Genomic DNA, 21,388 nt, shown 5'->3' with positions numbered 1-21,388 from the left:
TTTTACACCTTTTTTTACATTTTTAGCACCTTTTTCTCGCCTTTTTTCACACCTTTTTTCACACTTTTTTCACATTTTTTTCTCACCTTTTTTCTCACCTTTTTCACACCTTTAACACCTTTTTTACACCTTTTTCTTATCTTTTTTTCACACCTTTTTTCTCACCTTTTTTCACAGCTTTTTTTTTCACCTTTTTTCACACCTTTTTTCACCTTTTTACACCTTTTTTTACCTTTTTTACACCTTTTTCACACTGTTTTCACACCTTTTTTACTGTTTTGACAAACTTGGTATGATAAATAGAGTTCTGAACTGTTTATATGAATTTAATATGATTAAGTATAGAGTTCTATAGCAACCTTGGCCTGACTAATATAAAGATTTGGCATTTGACTGTAAAGATAGTCTTTAATAATAAAGATAACCTTTCTCAAAGGATGAATAAGTTGAGGACTTGGCCTTTCTCAAGGAAATAAAGAAGTCTGCACAACGATGCACTTTATACTTCATTGTATCTCATAATAGAATACAGTACAGCTGGCTTATTTCATCTGGAATTAATTTTTGCAGGCTCAAATCTACATGTACTAAAATTAATTCCACTAAATACAATGTATTGATGAAAATTTTGTAAACCACGAAAATAAATTAATTCTAATGAGAACCCTAAAACAAAAATTTGAGACCACAAAATAAATCAGCAGACTGTATTTGTTGTTATTTTGATGATGATTGTAATTTCCATAGGTTGAGACAAATAACTATCATAGTACAGGGTCATTGGCTGAATTTTGCCAAAAATGACTAGGAGAGAATTCTCTATTTTTATAATTTTTTCTGATGCATATACATGTCCTTATGTTGTATATCAAGTTTGAGCTGATTCCAATCAAATTTGGATTTTTTTTGAATTTTTAAAGTTCCTCAAAAATCTGTACAAAAACAGTGGATTTGTTAGAAATTTTTTATTTTTCAATTTTTGCTTAATAGTAATACAAATAGTGATAGGAGAATTTTAATGTAGTCATTGTTACTTTATTTCGGTAAAATTATTCTTATGTTTCTGTGTCTGATATTTCATTAGGTGAGTTTACTTTGAGAGACATGTATGAGCAGTTTCAGAATATTATGAAAATGGGACCGTTTAATCAAATCATGGGAATGATCCCAGGATTCCCGGCCGATTTCATGAGCAAAGGAAATGAAAGAGAGTCCATGGCTCGACTAAAGAAGCTAATGACAATCATGGACAGCATGAGCGATGGTGGTAAGCTAACAAAAAGATCTTGAACCGTTTTTGATACACTTCAAGAGTTAGACCATCCGAATGGAGCGAAACTATTTCAACAGCAACCAGGCCGCTATGAAAGGGTTGCTAGAGGATCTGGGACGTCTGTGAAGGATGTCAAAGACCTCATGACTCAGTACAGCAAGTTCTCTCAAATGGTGAAGAAGATGGGAGGAATAAAAGGACTCTTTAAAAGTCAAGAATAATGAGTATTGACCATCTTACGTTATAGCTACTGTAGGTGGAGATATTGGAAGGAACGTCAACCCAAACCAAATGGCAAAAATCAACCAGCAGATGGCTAGAATGATCGACCCTAGGGTGTTGCAGCAAATGGGTATGGAGTGATAGTATTAATGCATTGCAATGAGTTTTTGTTAATTTTTTCTTAGGTGGAATGGGAGGATTACAGCACATGATGAAGCAGTTTCAGCAAGGAGCAGGCCCCATGCAAATGCCAAAAGGAAAACGCTGAGCTGGTACTTGTTAATTATTTTTTGCTAATTTATGTATAAATACCACTTGTATAACAATCATTTATTCTACATTGTATATATATATGGTACTACCACTATTTTTTTAATTCAGAAAAGGGAAGGTTCTGGTGTGTGTATTTTAATGACGTAAGTGAGACCCATCAATTCGGTTGGTGGTGTTGGAAGCTGTGTTATGATGACTAGTTTGAAATTGTGTATTCTTGCAGACAAAAAGCTATTGGCAGAATATGCCTCACCATCTGCTGCCTTGATTAGCTTCAAATACCTAAAACAATTAAGACTAAACTCTTATGATCAATTTGCACCAGTTTACCTTTTCTCTTTTAAAAAGTTCTTTGAAATAAGCGAAGGCAAAAGGTCAGGCTGGACACAGTCGAATTTCTTAACGACTGCTGGCCACAAATCATCAATGTCACACAAATCAAGTACAGCAAACTTTCCATAGCGAAGTGCTCCTAGTAGATTCAGTCGAATTGTTTCTGGCTCCATGTGTTTGGGATTCATTGCGTTCATATAATTGGTGTCTCTATAGACGAGGAACGTAGCACATTGTCGGCCATGATCCAATATAAGAGGCCACCTTTTGTCGTAGGTTATAAAATAAAGACACTGTATGTACGTGTATGTACTTGTTGCTTTCGGCTATTTTATTGCCAACGTCTTTCATAAGGACGTCATCCATTTCTCTGATGTTCACAGTTACGTCAACAGGAGTATTCTCATCATCCTCTTCATCATCGATATCTAATAATTATTATACTAACATTTGTAGCGTCACTATAGTAATGTAACTTACCTGATTTGAATTCCTTTCGTTTCATTCTCATTTTTAGCTTTGCCTAATGATAATACAGGATTAAGTCAAGGTTGATTGTGTATCTCTACCTCTTGAAGTTTCTCTTTTGCAGATTGTGCATTAATTTTGCATTTCTCTAAAAGATCTTCAGCATCATGAACAGCCTAATAAATATTTACTATGTGAAATAGTTGGGTAAAAAAGTTATTTTCAATTGCACTTATTGCATTCATGAAATACAAATTTGATCCAATCCCTGAATTGATTACCGTTAGCGTAAGGTCCTGCTTGGTTGTTTTGTTCTTGTCGTGTTCATTGATTCGTTTGTTCAGTTCCTCGTTTGCTTTTATGAGCTAATTTACCAATAATAATAACACAATGTAGTTAATGTACTTCAAGCCCTTACCTCCTTTTGTTTGGCATTGTATTCTTTTTCTGCTTCTTCTATTTCACTTTGTAGCCTTGAAGAATTTAAAAACATACATGTACATAATAATGTCTTGAAATCATACTTGTCCTTCTGAGATTGCCATATTTTCTCATCCATTTCCAGCCTTTGTTTCTGTCTCTCTTCACAAATTACTAAAAGCTTCTCAGTTTCTGAAATGTCCCAATTCTGTAACAAGTATTGTATTTCTTGACTGGATGCAACCTATGCAGTAATTTTTATTGTTTAAGTCACTACAGCACTTCATTCATTATTACTTGCTCTGGGGTAGCTCCATCATCAGCATAGACTCTTGGGTCGGCTCCAGACTCTAATAAAACCTAAATTATGAAATAGCAGCACCACCTGCACTAGACGAATTCACCTTAACAGCTTCTGTACGACCCGAGAATGCTGCTCTGTACAAAGGTGTCCGTCCATATTGTCCTTTAACATTGGGATTGGCCCCATTGTTTATTAAGAAGTTAATTGTAAGAGGGTCACCTGTTAATAATGAGTGCATAACATAAAATTTTAAAAGGCGTATTATAGCTACCTCCAGCAGCTGCTTCAGATAGTGCTGTGTTGTCATTAGGATCAGAGCATTCAATCATTTTGTATTGAAAACGTTTCACGATAGACTCTCCAGCTTCTGAGCAATTCTTTGCAACCTTGTTAAATGTGAATAATAAAATCATTCTGAAGAGTTTTTTGAGGAGCATACTTCTTCCAAAATGCCTTTAATTTCATCAAGGTCTCCATCAAAAGCTGCTTCCAGAAATCGCTTTATACGCTGAGCTGCTGCACGCTTCCTTCTTCTCTCTTCCTCTTCCCTTTGTCTCTCCTTTTCCGCTTTTTCTCGCTCAATTTTAACAACTTGCAAGTACGCTTCTTTTTGAAGTCGTTCTATTGCATCATCAAATTCAGCTTTCTTCTTTTTCAGTTCCAATAAAAGTTTGCGACTCCTAAAGAATATGTAATAGGCAATGACTGTGCTGCAGTTAACAGTTGCTAGGTCTAACATGCTAAAATTCATAAAGTGGGTGGATTATACCTATAGCCTCTGTATATTGTCTGTATTTTTCTTGCCATGTCATCTTCTTTGCTCCAAACTGGTTTCTTTGGCTTTGGTTGTGCTGCTACTGGACCTGATTTAGTTTTTATAGAAGCTACTGCAGCTCCACGCCCTCCTCCACTTGGTTTAGCAGCAACTCCTGGCCGCTTTTCAGGCACTGCAACTTTACCTCGGACTGGAGTCTAGATAATAAAGAATAAAAAGTCTCAAATGTTACTTTGAAAGTACTTTTTTCACTGCAGGGCCTTTATATTTTGGAGGCATTCTGCCTGCAACTTGCAAAAAGGCGTGGCTGGATTACAGTCACGCCCAAATAATAACCCCGCCCATTGCTTTCTTCTTGAAATTTCTTTCACGTCAATCACGTGATCAATCTATTCTTCTTCGCTAGCTAGCTGTGACTGCGATATTCATTTGACCTTTGAATTTCTTCTCAAACGGCCATGAGTTCCGAGGAAACTTGTAAAGAAAAGACCTGTAGCACATACGATTGGTTGTGCGCTAACCCTCTAGCCTCGTCTTTTGGTACTACGCTCTGTTCCATTTATGGCGCATCCAAGAGCTACAATGGAGTGACTAGCTGGACTTTGGGCTCTGTTGAATCTGCTGTCGGTTACGCCTCGTCTAAAGCACAGCCTCTTCTTGATGGAGTTTCTGGTAAACTTGAAGGACCAAGTAAGATTTTATGGGAGGGGGCGGAGGTCACATTTATGGTGTCAATTTTTTATTATTTTCAAGTTTTATTTGAGTAAATTATCATGACACATATTATATTAACTTCTCTCCTGGCAATAGCAATTTGCTTCTTTGTTATTGGCATTGGGCTAACCGTGTGTAGTAAATAGTAATCCTCTCTTTGTTCTATTGTATTCGAATGTCAATGTTCCACGAACATTACAATTACTTGTTCCTCTAAGCTGATAGCATGTGTTTCTCTATAGTTGAATATGTTGATTCTTGTGTTGCGGGCGGATTAAAGAAACTTGAAGATAAGTACCCTGTTGTTGGAAAACCACCATCAGAGGTGATTATATGCATCCCTAAATAATATCAAATACTATTTTTGTTAAATTGCTATAGATAATGAGTGAAGGGAAGCAGGTGGTCACCACTGCAATTAGTGATGGCCAGGAATATCTGAGCAACACTCGTGCTGGAGCCATCATTGGTTATGGTGTTGATAAAACTTTGAACATTACCGAAGGCCTCGTCGATAGCATTTTGCCACCTGAAAATGATGACGAAGAAGCTTCTGAGGAAAAGACTGAGTGTGGTAAGTAAGAATAGGTCTTATTTTTGGACTTTTATTTTTATATGTAGAAGAGCCTGAGTCTTCTGTTGCTGCACCTGTCAAGAAGACTAAGAAGTCTTGGTTTGGTCTTAGGAAGAGGAAGCAAGTTGTTGTGAAGGAAGACCCAGAACCAAAACCAGAGCCAGAACCAGTTGGTTAGTTACTGGCACTACTACATTATAACTTATTTGTGTTTTTTTTACATTTTTGTAGAAGTTACTGCCTCGCGCTCTGAGCGTGCCTACAACATCTCCTATGCCATTTACTATCGGTCTGTAGTAAAGCTTCATTCGCTTCAGCAGCAAGTCTTTGTCTCTCTTCAAAGGCTAAAAACCAGTTTGAATCTGGTAAGTGTTATGATCCTACATGTAACTGATTATTACATCATCTTCTCAAATCATTTGTCTCTTAACAGCTCCAATATGCCCAGAGCATTTCTTCTGGGGTTGACAAGCAAAGGCAGAGTGTTGCCCAGGCACTCTCAGATGCCGAGGCCAAGATTCGTAACTACTTGTCCCAAAAATGCAAAACCAAAGAGCAGCAATCTTCCTACAGCTGGCTCTCAGATGGTGAAGATGGCGAGAACATCAACTGGTTGATTCAGCCCGACAGCAAAAAGGTCAGTTACATTGTATTGATGATATTACTACTGCTTTTGTATGGTGTTTAGGGTATCTTTCAATCCGCTTTCGAATATGCCAAAACTGCTAGTGGAAAAGTCCTGGAAAGCCTTCAGTCTCTCTCGTCCCTCAATGGATACCTCCCTGTTCGACTTCGGAAAGGAATTGAAAACGCCATCCAACAGGTTGTTGTTTTAAACGAATTCCTTGATTGATTGTGATAACCTCATGCGTAGGCTCGTGATGTTTACACTACACTCAAGCTAAACAATGTCCCTGCTGAACTACCTTCGTTCCTTCTTAGTCAAGTATTGGACGTCGTTGAAACTCAAATGGTGTTCTGTAAGAAGCTAGGAGGCTACATTACTTCCTTTCTGCTCAAGGTAGTATCTTGTAGACTCAAGTTTGTCCTAGTGTGTACTATTTATGCTTGTTTAGGCTCGAGTTGGCTCAGCCACAACTCCTGATGATGGATCTGAGACTAGTAGTCAGGGTGTGTCTGAAGTACGGCTGGATTTAGATGAAGAGGAGGAAGAGGAAAATGAGGACGAAGACAAAATATAATACTAACATTTGATTAACCTTAACATAAATAAAATAATACACGTACATGTACATGCATACACTAGTGTGGTAATTTTGTTGATTTAATGGAATGATTGTTGGGTGTGGTTACCACGCCCATCACTAATTGCAGTGTAGTCGTACAATCTCAGTCCATTAATTTTTGTTCCTTTGTGGTGTTGGTTTTGCCGAAGAGATTAAGTAGAGGGATGGAGGGAGAAGATAACTTCATTTCCCAGACCTCTAATGTCCTACCACAGTCAGATAAAAGCCATGTTATCCTCGACCCAGTCATTGCCATAGATTTGGCTGCCCCTCTTCCTGATCTCCCCGCCTTATCCTTGCCAGAAAACGCTGACGCTACCTACACTGACATAATTACGGCCATGGAAGCTTCGGACAACAACGAAGAAAACGGTGAGTTAGATTTTAAGCTTAAAATTTGTATTATTATCCCATATTGCCACCTCTTATTGATTTACTAAGTGAATTTTTCGCCTTCTTTGGTAATTGTTAGTGTAGGAGAAATAAACTGACATTTTTTTGCTCCGACTAGTACGACACTACTCAAAGACATAATTAGTGTGTGCATGCTATCATTAATTAAAGTACTAATTGATAGTATTTATCATTTTACATTATAATGAATTTTTAAAATAATGTTTGTTTGTCTCTTGTACATGTATATGTTTGTTTATGTGCTTATGCTGTGAACAACGTTTCGTTTATTGTTTTTATTTTAATGTACAAACTGCTGTGGCCCAGACTGGCCCTTGTTGTAATAACTGGTGTAATAATTGGTGGTTTTGAGCAGCAGGTGTATTTTTAAGTTATCTTATCTATTCATTTTAGATGAATATATGTGTATGGACCAAAGCATCAGTGAGGCTCCTCTTATATCTGTCCCTACTCCAGACCCTGTAAGGGAAGATTCACAGCCAGACTTTTTATCAATAGAGACAGAGACACGCACTACTAACACTGGAACTACACCTTATGAAGTCCCTGTATCCTTACGACTGCCATCAGCTCGTGCTTCATCATCATCATTCCCTCTCTCCCCTCCTTCTCAGCCTCCTCCTTCTCCTCCACTTGGGCCTCCTTCTCCATTCCAGCCTCCTCCTTCTCCCCTTCAGCCTCCTCCTCCTTCATCACTCGAGGCACCTCCTTCTCCTCCTCCTTTTCAACCTCCTTCTTTCATTCCTCCTCCTCCTCCTATGTCTTCTCCTTCACCTCCTCCTCCTCAGCACATCCCCCCACCTTTACAGATCCCTCCAGTCGAAAGTCCTACAGGTAATCAACTTTAAAATGTTGATTTTTTTCATCATTCTGTCATAATAGAGGAGGTATATGAGGACATTATTCCAGAAGCGTCTCCATCATCAGTAGAATCAGCCACCTATGACAATGCCAATGAGCCTACATCATTGTATATGGCTATTGATGACCAGGACTCTCCTGATGACACTTATGATGACATACCTGCCAATGGTAACACAGTAATCTATTATATGTCCATTTATTCAGTTTGTGTGTATAATGCTTATATAGAGTCATATGTTGAAATATTGCCGAATAACCAGGTTCAAATGACTGTGAGGCCACCACAAAGTAAGCTTAACAGATGTTATTCTGTCTTTCATCAGTGTATTAGATCAACAAGCATATGTGGCTGAGAATTCAAGCGAGACTACTGCTGTATTGACAGGTAAGGAGATGATTTCACGTACTACAATTAGTTCATATTTACCTAATGGATGTGCGTGACACTGTACACTTCCATATATATGATATGCATGTTCACTATGCATGTACGATGATATATTTGTTGTGTAGGATGTGACACACATGTGACTACTTATGAATACAATTAATTATATATTTTGGCTTGCTGTATGAAAATACTGCTTTAAAGTCCATGTTTATGTTACATCGTGCATTTGTTATATTGATTTATGATTTACTAAAAATGACATATATGGAAATCATACAGAGTTCTCATTATTGCTATGCAATTACTGTGTAGGATTTGTAGGTCTTTCTGAAGAGGCTCCTCCATCATATGATGCTCTGTTTGGTGGCCCACCACCTCCAGCTCCAGCTCCTGCCCCAGGACCAACTTCTTATGTTGCTCCTAGACAGGGCCATGACATTAGAGGAGCATTTAGACCACCAGTTGTCTCTCAGACACCAGCACCCGTGCAAGTAAGTCGTGATATGCCTGATAATGGGGACGGTGATGAAAACTGGTGCTTAAGCACTGTCAATAGTAGCCCCATCAAGACAGGTTAGGCTGGAACATTTATCTTAATCATGATCATTATCATTTTATTATAGGAATCTATCTCTTTATTTTCTTACTTGGTATCTTTGTACCACTGGGAATGCTAGGACTTGGTACGTTTTGAAACAACTACACGTGAATGAAGTTTGATTTATATATTTATTAGGCGTTGGGATTTATATTACCGGATCATCTACAGACTCGACTAGTTTGTCTGGCAACGTTCCTATATATCTTATCGTGATGGGAAGCTGCTCTTCCTTCTTTGTCTGCTGGCATACTACAGCGCTTGTTTCTGGTGCTTATATTCGAGCTCACAACACTCCAAGGAGACATTCGACCTCGTCTTGTTGTCTACGTGTATTACATTGTGGCGGTCTAGTCTGGTGGGGTGCACTAGGTTACTTATCTTATATAGTCTATCAAATGAGAAATGACATTACTTTCGACCTCCTCACCATAGCTCTGCTTGGTTTTATCGTCTTCCAGTATCTAATGGTTCTCTATTGCTTGCTGGAGGCTTTTGTTGACTGTCGCGTGTGTGTGAGGGAAAGGTGTAGGGACACTGACGATGATGATAGATTCTGATTGTTGTTTTATGTTCATTTTTATGTTTCAGTGTTGGTTGTTGTTCATACCAAGATAATGAATTTAGCTATAGGTTAAGGTATACGGTATTATTAGGGTGTGGCTGGGTTATAATAATTATGAATGTGTTTGAATTGATAAACTAGCGCTAGCCTAGGCGGGGTGAACTGTGTACTGTTTATGCTTTTAGCATGGAGCTGGAAGAAATATGCAGCGAATCTGATGAAGGTCGAAATAATAGCCAAGATCCTCTCGATATTGAGATAAAGGACTTGTTAGTGGAGACTGTTCCCCAGGAGACGAAGTATAAAAACTGTCTGAAATGGTTTGGATGTTACCTTTTTAGGTATACATACATATAATAGTTACTATTGTTTTTATTGTAATGTATAAACTCTTGGCTGTTCGTGTAGTAAGTTGTTGGAGTTTACTGGTTTCAAGCTCACATCTGTCCAAGAGGTGTACTGGAACGCTGTACAGCGCCGAATGGTCATGGGGCAATTGGAGTACCTAGTGGAGAAGAAAAAGATTAAAGATCGCATTCCGTCTAAATTGGCTGTAGCTTTAATGAGTGGCGATGAAGGTATTGTATTGAATAGATTGCAGTAATAATTATTATTGATTTTTATTTGTAAATATCTGTTTCATTTGTTTATATTTTGTGTATTGTAGCTATTGAAACATGTCTGAATAGATTATGCGACAAGAAACATATACTGATATCGCAACAAAAATCGAGAGACCCTTCTTCAGAGACTGATGAACCTAGCACGTCGCAAAGGTTTGAAACTATTACGTGTACATGTACATATACTCGTATCAGCAATGTACATGTACATGTATGTATGGAAATCCTTTTATTTTAGACATACACATGTATTTGGTGAGGAGGAGCCAGACACTGGGCGATTGGAGGACGAGAATTGTATAACTATTAAAGAATTATCCAGTAACATGCCTCATGCTGAAGATGTGCATGAGTTGCTAAAAGATAAAGGAGGATTTTGGGATCAGGCCTGGCTAGCCTTGAAGTATTTATACAATAAGGTTAGGGATGATAGTGTGTGATCGATTGACCATGATATTAGTGGTGTTTTAGTCCCAAGGTGTTTATATACTTGGGGTTGTATTTAGTTACTAAAAAACATGTGAAACATTCTGTAGCATAGTATTACATGATGGATTAGCCAGTTATTAAAACTGGTCATAACTTGAGAATTTGAACTCCGAATCACCTCAAACTTTCTACACAGCATAAAGACATCAATATGTATCAGAGAATGTGATAAAAATTGGGGGTGATTTCGGAGCCATTTTTTTAAAAAAACCATGGGCTATAGCACAGGGAATTTTTCAGAAAATGAAACATTTTAAAAAATGGCCATAACTTAAAAGTTTTAGTCGGAATCACCTCAAACTTTCTACATAGGCTAAGGACATCAGTATGTATCAGAAAATGTAATAAAAATTGGGGATGATTTCGGAGCCATTTTTTGGAAAAAACCGTGGGCTATAGCTTTTGCTTTTTTTCAAAAACTGGCTAGTTTTTAGAAATTGGTTTTTCACTTATGTTTTAGTAAAGAATGCTAGCTTTTTTTAATCATTTTATTAAATTAGAAAAAAGGAGCTGTTGCTGCTACTGAATCAAAACTATACGACGAGTCGTCTGACGATGAATTTATAGACGGTGATATCAGTGACATTGGAGTAAGTGTCAACAGTTACATGCAGTGAAGCTTCACTGTCTGACAGTTGCAAATTAAGTGTTGACTTGTCATTCAATATGTGCTTATTGAACTGTTGTAATTATTCTTTTTTTTTATATTTAAGTCTGAAGACATGTTTTTTGGTAAAGATATATACTTAAAGAAGGAGACCCCATGCGAAGGGTAGGCTGTTTTGTAATTATTATAATATTTTTATAGTATAATATTTTGTGACAGAACCGATGGTGAAGAAGCTGCAGAGGAAGAAGAAGCTGCAGACTTTGGATGTGAGCTAAGAACATAAATTTTGTAGCATTTTATGATAATGTGTATGCGTAGTGAGTGCATTGAAGAGGAGGATCCCTGTGTCATCGTATAAGTTGCACGAATTGAATGATCTCCGTAAGTCCCGTTGGAACCAGTTCAACGAGTACATCCCACTGAGAGTATCAAACTTTCAATATCGAGGAGTTAACAAGGTCAGGAGGGCCAAACTAAATGAGATGTGGAAGAAAGCAGCTCGCTGGTAAAGAGAATTGCATTTTTGTGAAGGTGATTGTATCCACCTGTCATAGGCCCTTGTTTACATACTGGGTCACTGTTGTGCAAATAATCATTGTTCTATTGACATTGTCTGTACACGGTTTCGCCCCATTGAGATATGTTCCTTACACTGAAAGAGCTTTGGTCAGTGTATACTTGATACGTGTATGTATTGCATTACTATTGCTATTGTTATTGAAAATAGATCCAACTTTCTGATTTATCAGTTCACGTCGTCGAGAAGAACATTACACCTAATATATGGGCCGGACCTGATAGGGTAAGTGTTCTCATGTTTTTTTTCATGACCAAATCCTCTTTATAACTTATCAGGCATCACTAGTTCTCCTGGGAGCTAATTACGGCCCTTGCATGAGGAGATATGATCCAATACAGAATGTGATAAACTCCATTAATCAAAGAGAGTCTCTGTCAGGTTGCTGTGTTAGGAGGGACTCCTCCGGTTGTGTTCAAACTCTTTCAAACACTGACTGTCCTAGTGAGGTATGGTCCAACTTATTTTATTCTGCTGGAATATTTATTGATTGGGACAGATTGGGCTAGCTGATTTCGTGATCTTTGACAACAGTACAGAACTGGATACCTCCCGCTATAGTAATAGAGCTGTCTGTGGAACATCCCCAAGGTTATTTGCTTCTTGCCTATCATATTATTATATTATTATCATTTACTTTCTAACCATAGAACTTGTACATCACCTAATCCAAGTGTTGATCCAAGATGGATGTCTGCCAATGTAACTGGATGGCCAGTAAGCATATTATTATTATTATTATTATGTAGAACTTATTTGTAACTCAAGCAAAAAAACAGCGTCACATTTACATTCTCTTCATTTAGATATGCACTGATTCGGTGGCTTCTAACTCTGAGCACCTGTCCTGTCGAGTAACAGGACGGCCTTGCTGTGTGGGGATACAGGCTCAGTGTATAATCACGTCGCAGGAGCACTGCGATTTCCTTGAAGGAAAGTTTCATAAAGATGCTTTTCTTTGCTCACAAGTACACATGTGTCATTTGCAACCATTTTGATTCATTGCATACATAGGTTAACTGTTTGAAGGGCATTTGTGGCTTGACTCCTTTTGGTAAGACTCCAGACCAAATCCAAAGGCTAGGCCTAGCTGTCTTTCTCCATGCTGGGTAACAACCCTTTAAAATACTTAGTTCATTTGGAGTTTTTTTTCTGATAGGATTTTTCACGTATTATTGACAATCATTTTCAATTTCTACATCCTTCGAGATCTGGAGAAGTACCTTGGTTGGCTTGCTACTGCTACGCTCTACATAGGAAGTGGAATTGGAGGAAACATCATCAGTGCTTTGTTTGTTCCCTACTCTGCTGAGGTAATCTCACTAATGTGTACTTTGTTGACTGTACTATTTTCATAATTTTCATTTAAACAGGTTGGCCCAGCTGCATCAATGTTTGGAGTGATAGCGTTCTTCCTCATTTTCATCATTTATCATTGGAGCTTCTTTGACAGGGCCTGGCTTGAAATGCTTAAGTACTCCATCATTGTCATACTCCTGTTTCTAATCGGGTTTCTACCATACATTGATAACTACGCTCGAATTGGTGGCTTTCTGTTTGGAATGATGTTCAGCTTCATTCAGATTCATTACATCCCACAGCATGACTGTATGACTGAGTTTAACTCTTTGAGATTTCCTAATCAAAAGGCAAAGTCTTCATTACTTGGAAAGATAGCCCTGTTGATAACTGGGCTGGTTCTCCTCCTAACTCTGTATATATTTTCTTTTCTTTGGTTTTATTTGGAAGGCGACGTGTGGAATGGTTTCAGCTATCTTAATTGCATCATTCCTACCAGTTTATCAAACCTCTGCCAAGACTACAGACAAGACATCAGTGCCTGATTATGTTCTCCATACATTCCTCATGCTACAAAATAGTCAGAAATTTTTTTTACAGTAAAAAGTATCTTTTTGCTGCAATGATTTTTGATTGATGATTTAATATCTAATTTTTAATTGATAAATTATGATGCGTCATTTCATAGGCGTGGCTCCTTTACTAAAAATGTCTTCCAAGGTGAAGCTTCAGAGAAGTGTAAGAGAGCAGCAGGTAATAGTGACGGTTATACCCGATACCAGGGAAGGAAGAAAGTGTTTTAACGTCCTTCAAGAAGTGGCCAACGAGTTGGACTACATTGTAGAAAGGATCGCCTTTGAAAAGTTGGACTTTGGGGAGACAGATGCACTGGATAAATTCTATTCCTCGAACGTTGCTGTTGCTGACGTGACAGATCGTGCCTGCCAAGCCAAACTATTTTATCACTTGGGGCTGAGGGAGAGCTTTGAAATGAAGCAAAACATTGTCACTTATTTGGAGAGTGGAGCAAGTGGAGGGCTACGAGGCGGAGCATTTAATGTAAGGAATAAGTAGAGACTTGGACCTTATGAATAAATACATTATGTATGTTCATCAAAGACTATCACTTTGTATACTTTAATTATTAAAATGGTTGTGGTTAATTAGGAACACTAAAGTTTATTTTTACACACCTGCATGTGCACTGGTAGTAAATGCTGATTGTACAGTGTGAGTGGTGTCAATGTCATGATAAAGTCATGATGTTGCATACATGTACATCCCCTGTTTTATATTGTACCAAGTAATGCTGTGAATGATGTATTTATTGTTGTCTCAATAGCTATTCAAGATAATTTAATTATTGTCTACTCACAAGCAGGACTAATCATTATTATCTCTTGTATATGTAGCCCAAACTCACCTCCTACATATACCTGCCTTACTCTGTTGACAGCGATGGGAAGTGTTTGGTTTTAGATGGTAAAAACGGAGACGGTTTTAAACCCAAGGGCTCAAATATGTCTCTGGAAGTGAAGTTCAGAACACTTCTCCGAGACATGGAGACTCAATACAAGTAAGGGGCTGTGCTTGCAAGTAATGTGCATGCTATTCACCGAACCTTTATAAATTAAAGGTAATTTATTATTATTATTATTATTATTTGTTTTGTAGAAAGCAGCACAAGGAACAGTTTCTACGTCAACTAAGAAAAGCTCGGGAAAGCTTAAAAGGATCGGAGTTGAAGGAGGTAAGAATTTAGAAAATAGTTGAACTTGGAAGGACTATTTAATGATCAACAGAGATAATAGATATATACTTTCTAGTAGCATTGATAGAATGACTAATGATATCATGTGATCATTACAGGAATTGCTTCGCCTCCAGTCATGGATAGATGAAGACCCTCGCCTGTTTACAGCTGATATTCTTCTGTCACTGTTACTTTCATATCGGGACATTCAAGCGTATGAAAATATGGTTCTTCTTGCTGAAAAGCTTCCCAGCCACGAGCAGGTACTACTATAGTAAAAACCAACACAGCTATTACCAATACAAGTGTTATATCTAAGATATTTGCCTTGGGTTATGTATTGTATGCCTAAATAAAAGTTGATTTTTATATTTTTAATGCTCTTAATTTTAAGGCTTTGAAGGCTCCAGTCCAGGTACAATATGCTTTTGCACTAAATCGAAGAAATAAAGAGGGTGACAGGGATCACGCTCTGTCAGTTCTAGAAAAGGTTAGCATGTATGATAATCACAATGCTGTTATTATTATTATTGTTATTATTATTATTATTATTATTATTATTATTATTATTATTATTATTGTGTAGCTATTGGAAGTTAAGGAGAATCATGAACCAGACACTCTCTGTCTCTGTGGCAGAATATACAAGGACAAGTTTGTTGAATCCGGTCACACTGATACAGGGAGCAGAGATAAAGCCATCCTATGGTATACCCTTACTATGCCATACTTGCTATGCACTATTGACTGCAAGGGCTTGGAGTGTTTAGCAACTGTTAATGATAAGTATTGGAACAAACACAATAAGAATAAGCATTACTGATTTGGGAGTAGTGATGCATGTGTTTGTTCCATTGTAGGTATCGGAAAGGATTTGATATACAGCCCAATGAATATGCAGGGATTAATCTGGCAACCTTACTTGTAGTCTCTGGAGAGAAATTTGAAAACAGCGCCGAGTTAAGGAGCATTGGTAAAAAATAATGTTTGTTATAATAAGTATAATGTTAATTTCATTCCAATTTCCATAGCTATGACTTTGAATCTTTTAATCGGACGAAAGGGAAACCTTGATTCCCAGACTGACTACTGGACGGTAGCTACGTTCTTTGAAATAAGTGTCCTGGCTGAAGATTACCAGAAAGCCAGTCATGCGGCAGAGTGCATGTTTAAACTCCGTCCACCATACTGGTTAGTGGATAGTGGTTATAGTGATTAGGGTTGTTAATGCTACTACGATTTCTCTTCATCTATTACATGTACATGTGCATGTAGTGCGTATTATTATTGCATGTGCCTACTCTACTAGCATTAGAGTGTGTGTGCATGTATTTCTATTTTCTCAATTAAAAGTACACGTACACATATAGGTATCTGAAATCAACCATCAGTAATATACAGTTGATAAGTCAGTTCAGAGTTACTAGTGAGGATGCTCCCATGTCTCAGGAAGCAAAAGTGTTTGAGTTTTGGATGGAGTTCCTCATTGAAGCAACAAAGGATCAGTACTCAAATAGCCAGTTCCCTGTAAGTTATGGTTGAAATGGAGTCTGTCTTTATACAGTGTAGCCTTCTTTTTAAACAAGTACATGTATATGTATTTATTTATATATTTTTGCTAACAGATTCTTTTGTTTGAGCCTAATCCCCAGAATGTAAGTGAGTACCAGTATATTCCCAGTTACATTGCTCTTCACGAAGCAAGCAGCAGTTCTACAGCAGTGAGTCTCATGGATCATCATTGACTTTATTATTTAATTTTTTTAATTCTAGAAAATAGAGATTTGGTACCAAATGTCAGATGAAGATGATGTAGTATGTGATATACATGTTTTATTTTATGCATGCATCATTATTGGCCATAGTTTTTCCATAAGAGAGAGAGAGAGAGGGAGGGAGGGAGAGAAGCACATGTATATCTGTTAATGTGAAATGTTAATAGTTGCTTTGTGTGTGTTAGTAATAATAATTCCTGTTAGGTTGTCAGTGAATGGGCCTATGAAATAGCATGTGTCAGGAACGTCAGGTTAGAGATTTTATTATCATTACTTTATTAGTATCATTAATTACATGTATTTTGTAGTATCATAAAGAGAGACAATCGAGGACTATTTTTATACGTACTGGATAAGTACAGTGATGATTTTCAGATGTTTTTCTCATCAGAATTGCAATGTTCCAAGTCAGTATTCATGTTATGTTAAGAGAAAAAAATTCTGCCTCTATTTGTAGGGTTTTTCAGTTGATTCTGAGTCTAATGGATAGCACGAAACTCGAGAAAAGTGGTTCTTCGAAACTGACCCGGCGCATGACAATCGATGAAGAAGACACAGTTGAGTTTGAGTACGAGTTGAACGACCTTCACGAACCAGTGGTGCTGGGAAAAGGTTCCTTTGGAATAGTGTATTCCGCCATTGATCTGGTTACAAAGAAGAAGATGGCCATCAAGGAAATACCAGAAAGAACTGAAGGGTAATATGAGGACACTAATTGTCTCGTTTTTTTTAAATGGCCATAACTCAAATCTCAAAATTTTGAGCTCAGAATCAACTCTAACTCTATTGACAGCATAAAGACATCAATGTGTATCAAAAAATGTAATAAAAATTGGGGGTGATTTTGGGGCCATTTTTTGAAAAAAAACCATGGGCTATAGTACAGGGATTTTTTCAAAAATTTGATGATTTCTTAAAATGGCCATAACTTGAAAAATTGAAGTCAGAATCAGCTCAAACTTTCTACACAGCATAAGGACATCAATATGTATCAGAAAATGTAATAAAATTTGGGAGTGATTTCGGAGCCATTTTTGAAAAAAATCATGGGCTATAGTACAGGGATTTTTCTAGAACTCTGACGTTTTCTTAAAATGGCCATAACTTGAAAAATTGAAGTCGGAATCACCTCAAACTTTCTACACAGCATAAGAACATCAGTATGTATCAGAAAATGTAATAAAAATTGGGGGTGATTTCGGGGCCATTTTTTGAAAAAAACTATGGGCTATAGTTCAGGGATTTTTTCAAAATTTTGATGTTTTCTTCAAATGGCCATAACTTGAAAAATTGAAGTCAGAATCAGCTCAAACTTTCTACACAGCATAAGGACATCAATATGTATCAGAAAAGTTAATAAAAATTGGGGGTGATTTTGGAGCCATTTTTTGGAAAAAACCATGGGCTATAGTACATGAATTTTTTTAGAATTTTGATGTTTTCTTAAAATGGCCATAACTCGAAAAATTGAAGTCGGAATCAGCTCAAACTTTCTACACAGTATAAGGACATCAATATGTATCAGAAAATGTAATAAAAATTGGGGGTGATTTTGGAGCCAATTTTTGGAAAAAACCATGGGCTATAGTACAGGGAATATTTCAAAAATTGGCTCATCTTTAAATGGCCTTAACTAAAAATTTGAGCTTGGAATCATTTCTACCTAGCAAAAATTACTGTATAGATATTTTAGCCATTTTAGCAGCCTGTTTGTTGTACATGTAGTATAGTATCATTCTCATTTTATTATAGGCAGTTCCAGTCGCTTGAAGAAGAAATACAATTGCATCGCCACTTACAACACGAAAACATTGTGCAGTATTTTGGTGCTTATTCTGACGGCGGTATATTTAGAATATTCATGGAGCAAGTCCCAGGAGGTACACGCCTACAGTGATTAATTATAGATTAATATTAATAATAATAAATAATAATAATAATACCAGTAATAATATTAATAATAATGATTTTAGGTAGCCTCTCCCATTTGTTAAAGTTCACATGGGGCCCACTCATTAATGATGAAGGGACCATTAGACATTATACGAGGCAGATACTGAAAGGTCTTGGGTATCTTCATAATCAAAAGATTGTCCATCGGGACATTAAGGGAGACAACGTGCTTGTCAATATGTACAGTGGACAGATTAAAATATCCGATTTTGGTACTTCAAAGAGACTCGTGGGTCTACAAGTCCAGACCACTTCATTTAAAGGCAACTACTTTTGATTGTTTGTTAATAATTCATTATTTGTGTTTTCTAGGAACATTTCAATTCATGGCCCCTGAAGTGATAGCCAGTGGTCAAAGAGGCTATGGACCGCCTGTAAGCCCATCTGCATCTAAATCCACCATTTTGTGTATTTTCTCAAAACTGACGAACAATAATTATAATCAATATTGCTGTGTTTTTTTCTAGGCTGACGTATGGTCACTGGGCTGCACTGTAATTGAAATGGTGACGGGGAAGCCACCATTCTTTGAGGTATGTAAATATATTCTCATTATACATTGCTACTGAGTCCTATTAATAAATAGCTTGGCCCACCGGAAGCTGCCGTTTTTAAAGTCGGGACGTTCAAGGAGCATCCTGAAATCCCTGATGTGCTATCGAAAGAGCTGAAATCCTTCCTGTTGAGCTGTTTTGAGCCTGAGCCTTCGAAAAGGGCAATTGTGTCTGAGCTGTTGCAGAACTCTTTCATAACAAGGTAGTAGGGACATTTGGTGTAACGAAAATTATTTTAAAATATCGCAGGAAGAAGAAAAAAGTGAACGTATCTGATGCTCCCCCGGAATTTATGAGAAGCAAATCCAGTAATGCTCTTCCAAGCGCATTATTAGTTAAAGTATTGTGATTATCATTATAGTGTTCCCTGGGGCCCTCCCTAGTGCTGAACATGATAAAGAACTAACTATGTCCTCTAATTCTACTCCTGGAGCTAGGTGAGTGTGAACTACATGTATGCCATCAGATGGATATAGTAGAGGCAGCCTTGCATGTACATGTATATACAGTTTATTCACTTTTTTATTGTTTTGCAGTAAGTCGATTTTAGAGAGAAGTAAAAGCGCAAGTACCCAAAGAAAGTTTTCAAATTCTAACGAGATGGCTGAAGGGAGTAGCGAGGGTGAAACCCCAACCAGTAGCACTAATGACGGGGTTTTCTCAAGAAGTGGTACGTCCTTGAACTATTATGTATACAGCACTAATTGTGATTTCACTTTATGTCGATAGATTTTAGTCGTGTTTTATGGGACTCTGAGACAAAAGAGCTGCTGAATATTGTCCTCTCAAAAGACAGAGAAATGGTGAAATCCTTTTTTATTGCCCGGGTGAATTTATTTTCTTATGTAAAATAGATTTGCAAAAACGTTCAAAAGACTTTACAAGAAAAGATCCCCAGCTTGCATTTGACCATGGTACACAATACACATGACAAAGAAGGTGGAGGAGGTCTCTTTCTCTTTCTAGGAACACCTTGACATGGTCTTTAACAGCCTCCTAACTTATAGTGAGAGTAACTGCAGCAGTGACATGCAGAGGATACTAATGCCTTTATCCGAGTTGTGCTTGCATGATGCTGCCATCCACCACGAAGTTGAGCAGATGCTCCTAATACTTCCCAATGAGGCAATTATGATCACATAATGTCATACTTATAATATTAAAAAATCTAATTTGTAGGTGACATTGGCTATTAAACGTCATGGGACCCCGCCACATCGCATGTTTGCTATAGAAAATGTTGTGAAATTTGGCATGCATGTTGCACTGAAGGCCATCACTCCTGGTTAGTGGTATAGCACATTGCATGCCTCTTGTGGTGTTAGCATATGAAGAAACCAATCTCTTTTATAGATGTTAGCAATACGTTTTCTACTGAAGAGAATGATCATCCTCAAGTCCTTGATTTCTGTAGCGTGGGATCAGGAATGATCAGTGATCCAAGGTAGCATGGGCTGATTTAAGTGTAGACAGTAATGATGATATATAGAAATTAGCTTATAGTTAATTACAGTATGTACATTTTATGATGCATCAATCTACTTGGTACATATACATGTAGATTTGAGAAACTACAGAGAATGTTTCAATCAGCTTCAGAGGAAAATGTGGCGCTGTTGGAAGAGTTGGTGAAAATGAAGCAGACTATGAATGAAATGCTAAGACAATTTATTGGTAGCAGCAACGAAGGAAAGAGCATTGATGAAGGTATGCTGCATGCCATGAGTCGTATAGTATAGTCTGTGTAGTATAGTACAGGTTGTTTAGTACATGGAAGATAGAGCTTGTTTCATTATGGCTGTGTCCTTTTTTTAGACACTGATTCGAATTATGGGGAGCAAACTGATGAGCTGTCGATATTCCTTAGAAAGTTTCATTTAAATGAGAAAGAAATCCAAAAAGTATGAGGAACTTTCTTTTTTTTATACGTACAGTACCTTGATTCATATACCTGCAGTTTCACAAAGAAGGAATTGAATATCCTGATCTACTTGATCACATTTCATTAGATGATTTAAAAGAAATTGGAATCAGGTTAGTAGTAGTGAAGTTTCTTTTTCATTGTGGAATGACTAACGATTTACACGCTTAAATCCTACCACAGGATAGGGCCAAGATGCAAGTTGTGGACATTCTTATCTGAGAAGCGAAAATGCACAGTAGAAGACTAAAAATTTCACATACCCTTTTGTATAATAATTTGTTTAATATAGAAAACATTATTCAATCCCTTTCTCTTAGAAAGCTTTTATCACTTGAGTTTAAAAATCATTTTGTAAAAGTCGTCCTTCTTGCCTTAAAAATATTAATAAAGCAGCTA

At 37.3% G+C, this 21,388-nt stretch overlaps 6 protein-coding genes across 6 annotated transcripts in view; 5 read left to right on the top strand and 1 right to left on the bottom strand.

Moving 5' to 3' along the window:
- LOC100636566 (signal recognition particle 54 kDa protein-like) overlaps positions 1–1,840 on the top strand; it is a 4,280-nt gene extending 2,440 nt beyond the window's left edge. Inside the window, exons 9-12 of the mRNA XM_003384008.3 lie at positions 1,085–1,267; positions 1,313–1,483; positions 1,530–1,625; positions 1,681–1,840. Of these exons, the coding sequence (XP_003384056.1) occupies positions 1,085–1,267; positions 1,313–1,483; positions 1,530–1,625; positions 1,681–1,763 (533 nt within the window). The 3' untranslated portion in view covers positions 1,764–1,840. The remainder of the gene's footprint in view (positions 1–1,084; positions 1,268–1,312; positions 1,484–1,529; positions 1,626–1,680) is intronic.
- On the bottom strand, positions 1,793–4,412 carry LOC100632233 (putative IQ motif and ankyrin repeat domain-containing protein). The gene is made up of 14 exons (XM_003384057.3): positions 4,312–4,412; positions 4,063–4,265; positions 3,733–3,973; positions 3,565–3,679; positions 3,394–3,512; positions 3,287–3,349; positions 3,094–3,233; positions 2,988–3,042; positions 2,851–2,934; positions 2,671–2,745; positions 2,582–2,624; positions 2,415–2,529; positions 2,099–2,365; positions 1,793–2,050 (listed from the first exon to the last, which is right to left on the bottom strand). The coding sequence occupies exons 1-14, from the start codon at positions 4,345–4,347 to the stop codon at positions 1,873–1,875; spliced, it is 1,734 nt and encodes a 577-aa protein (XP_003384105.1). The 5' UTR covers positions 4,348–4,412; the 3' UTR covers positions 1,793–1,872.
- A 32-nt stretch (positions 4,413–4,444) lies between these two features.
- LOC100632108 (uncharacterized) lies at positions 4,445–6,685 on the top strand. The gene is made up of 9 exons (XM_003384056.3): positions 4,445–4,758; positions 5,025–5,107; positions 5,164–5,356; positions 5,404–5,529; positions 5,588–5,721; positions 5,790–5,993; positions 6,045–6,179; positions 6,231–6,377; positions 6,433–6,685. Exons 1-9 carry the CDS (start codon positions 4,527–4,529, stop codon positions 6,556–6,558), a joined length of 1,380 nt encoding a protein of 459 aa, XP_003384104.1. The 5' UTR covers positions 4,445–4,526; the 3' UTR covers positions 6,559–6,685.
- A 56-nt stretch (positions 6,686–6,741) lies between these two features.
- On the top strand, positions 6,742–9,502 carry LOC100631982 (protein enabled homolog). The gene is made up of 8 exons (XM_011411779.2): positions 6,742–6,975; positions 7,411–7,851; positions 7,900–8,049; positions 8,110–8,169; positions 8,213–8,266; positions 8,594–8,845; positions 8,896–8,955; positions 9,009–9,502. Exons 1-8 carry the CDS (start codon positions 6,768–6,770, stop codon positions 9,428–9,430), a joined length of 1,647 nt encoding a protein of 548 aa, XP_011410081.2. The 5' UTR covers positions 6,742–6,767; the 3' UTR covers positions 9,431–9,502.
- Positions 9,503–9,534: 32 nt separating this feature from the next.
- LOC100631856 (inactive rhomboid protein 2-like) lies at positions 9,535–13,685 on the top strand. Its single transcript, XM_019993122.1, has 17 exons — positions 9,535–9,776; positions 9,844–10,013; positions 10,103–10,211; positions 10,297–10,477; positions 11,048–11,137; positions 11,261–11,319; positions 11,374–11,423; positions 11,476–11,662; positions 11,712–11,823; positions 11,885–11,959; positions 12,013–12,183; positions 12,234–12,325; positions 12,385–12,451; positions 12,541–12,702; positions 12,749–12,843; positions 12,894–13,047; positions 13,108–13,685. Exons 1-17 carry the CDS (start codon positions 9,622–9,624, stop codon positions 13,576–13,578), a joined length of 2,400 nt encoding a protein of 799 aa, XP_019848681.1. The 5' UTR covers positions 9,535–9,621; the 3' UTR covers positions 13,579–13,685.
- Positions 13,686–13,702: 17 nt separating this feature from the next.
- On the top strand, positions 13,703–21,339 carry LOC100631731 (mitogen-activated protein kinase kinase kinase 15). The gene is made up of 31 exons (XM_019993121.1): positions 13,703–14,092; positions 14,446–14,609; positions 14,708–14,783; positions 14,903–15,049; positions 15,181–15,276; positions 15,373–15,494; positions 15,647–15,759; positions 15,818–15,977; positions 16,157–16,313; positions 16,412–16,507; positions 16,560–16,601; positions 16,766–16,812; positions 16,870–16,968; positions 17,019–17,258; positions 18,314–18,441; positions 18,535–18,777; positions 18,827–18,888; positions 18,982–19,047; positions 19,101–19,270; positions 19,318–19,376; positions 19,430–19,505; positions 19,605–19,738; positions 19,798–19,871; positions 19,923–19,982; positions 20,035–20,193; positions 20,248–20,353; positions 20,422–20,512; positions 20,630–20,775; positions 20,884–20,969; positions 21,026–21,102; positions 21,173–21,339. The coding sequence occupies exons 1-31, from the start codon at positions 13,703–13,705 to the stop codon at positions 21,237–21,239; spliced, it is 3,753 nt and encodes a 1,250-aa protein (XP_019848680.1). The 3' UTR covers positions 21,240–21,339.
- Positions 21,340–21,388: the final 49 nt, after the last annotated feature.

Source organism: Amphimedon queenslandica, unplaced genomic scaffold, assembly GCF_000090795.2.
Source record: "Amphimedon queenslandica unplaced genomic scaffold, v1.1 AMPQUscaffold_13501, whole genome shotgun sequence".
In the NCBI taxonomy this organism is placed as follows: domain Eukaryota; kingdom Metazoa; phylum Porifera; class Demospongiae; order Haplosclerida; family Niphatidae; genus Amphimedon; species Amphimedon queenslandica.
Note: the sequence above shows the minus strand (reverse complement) of the source record. Positions and strands in the feature narration are given on the sequence as shown.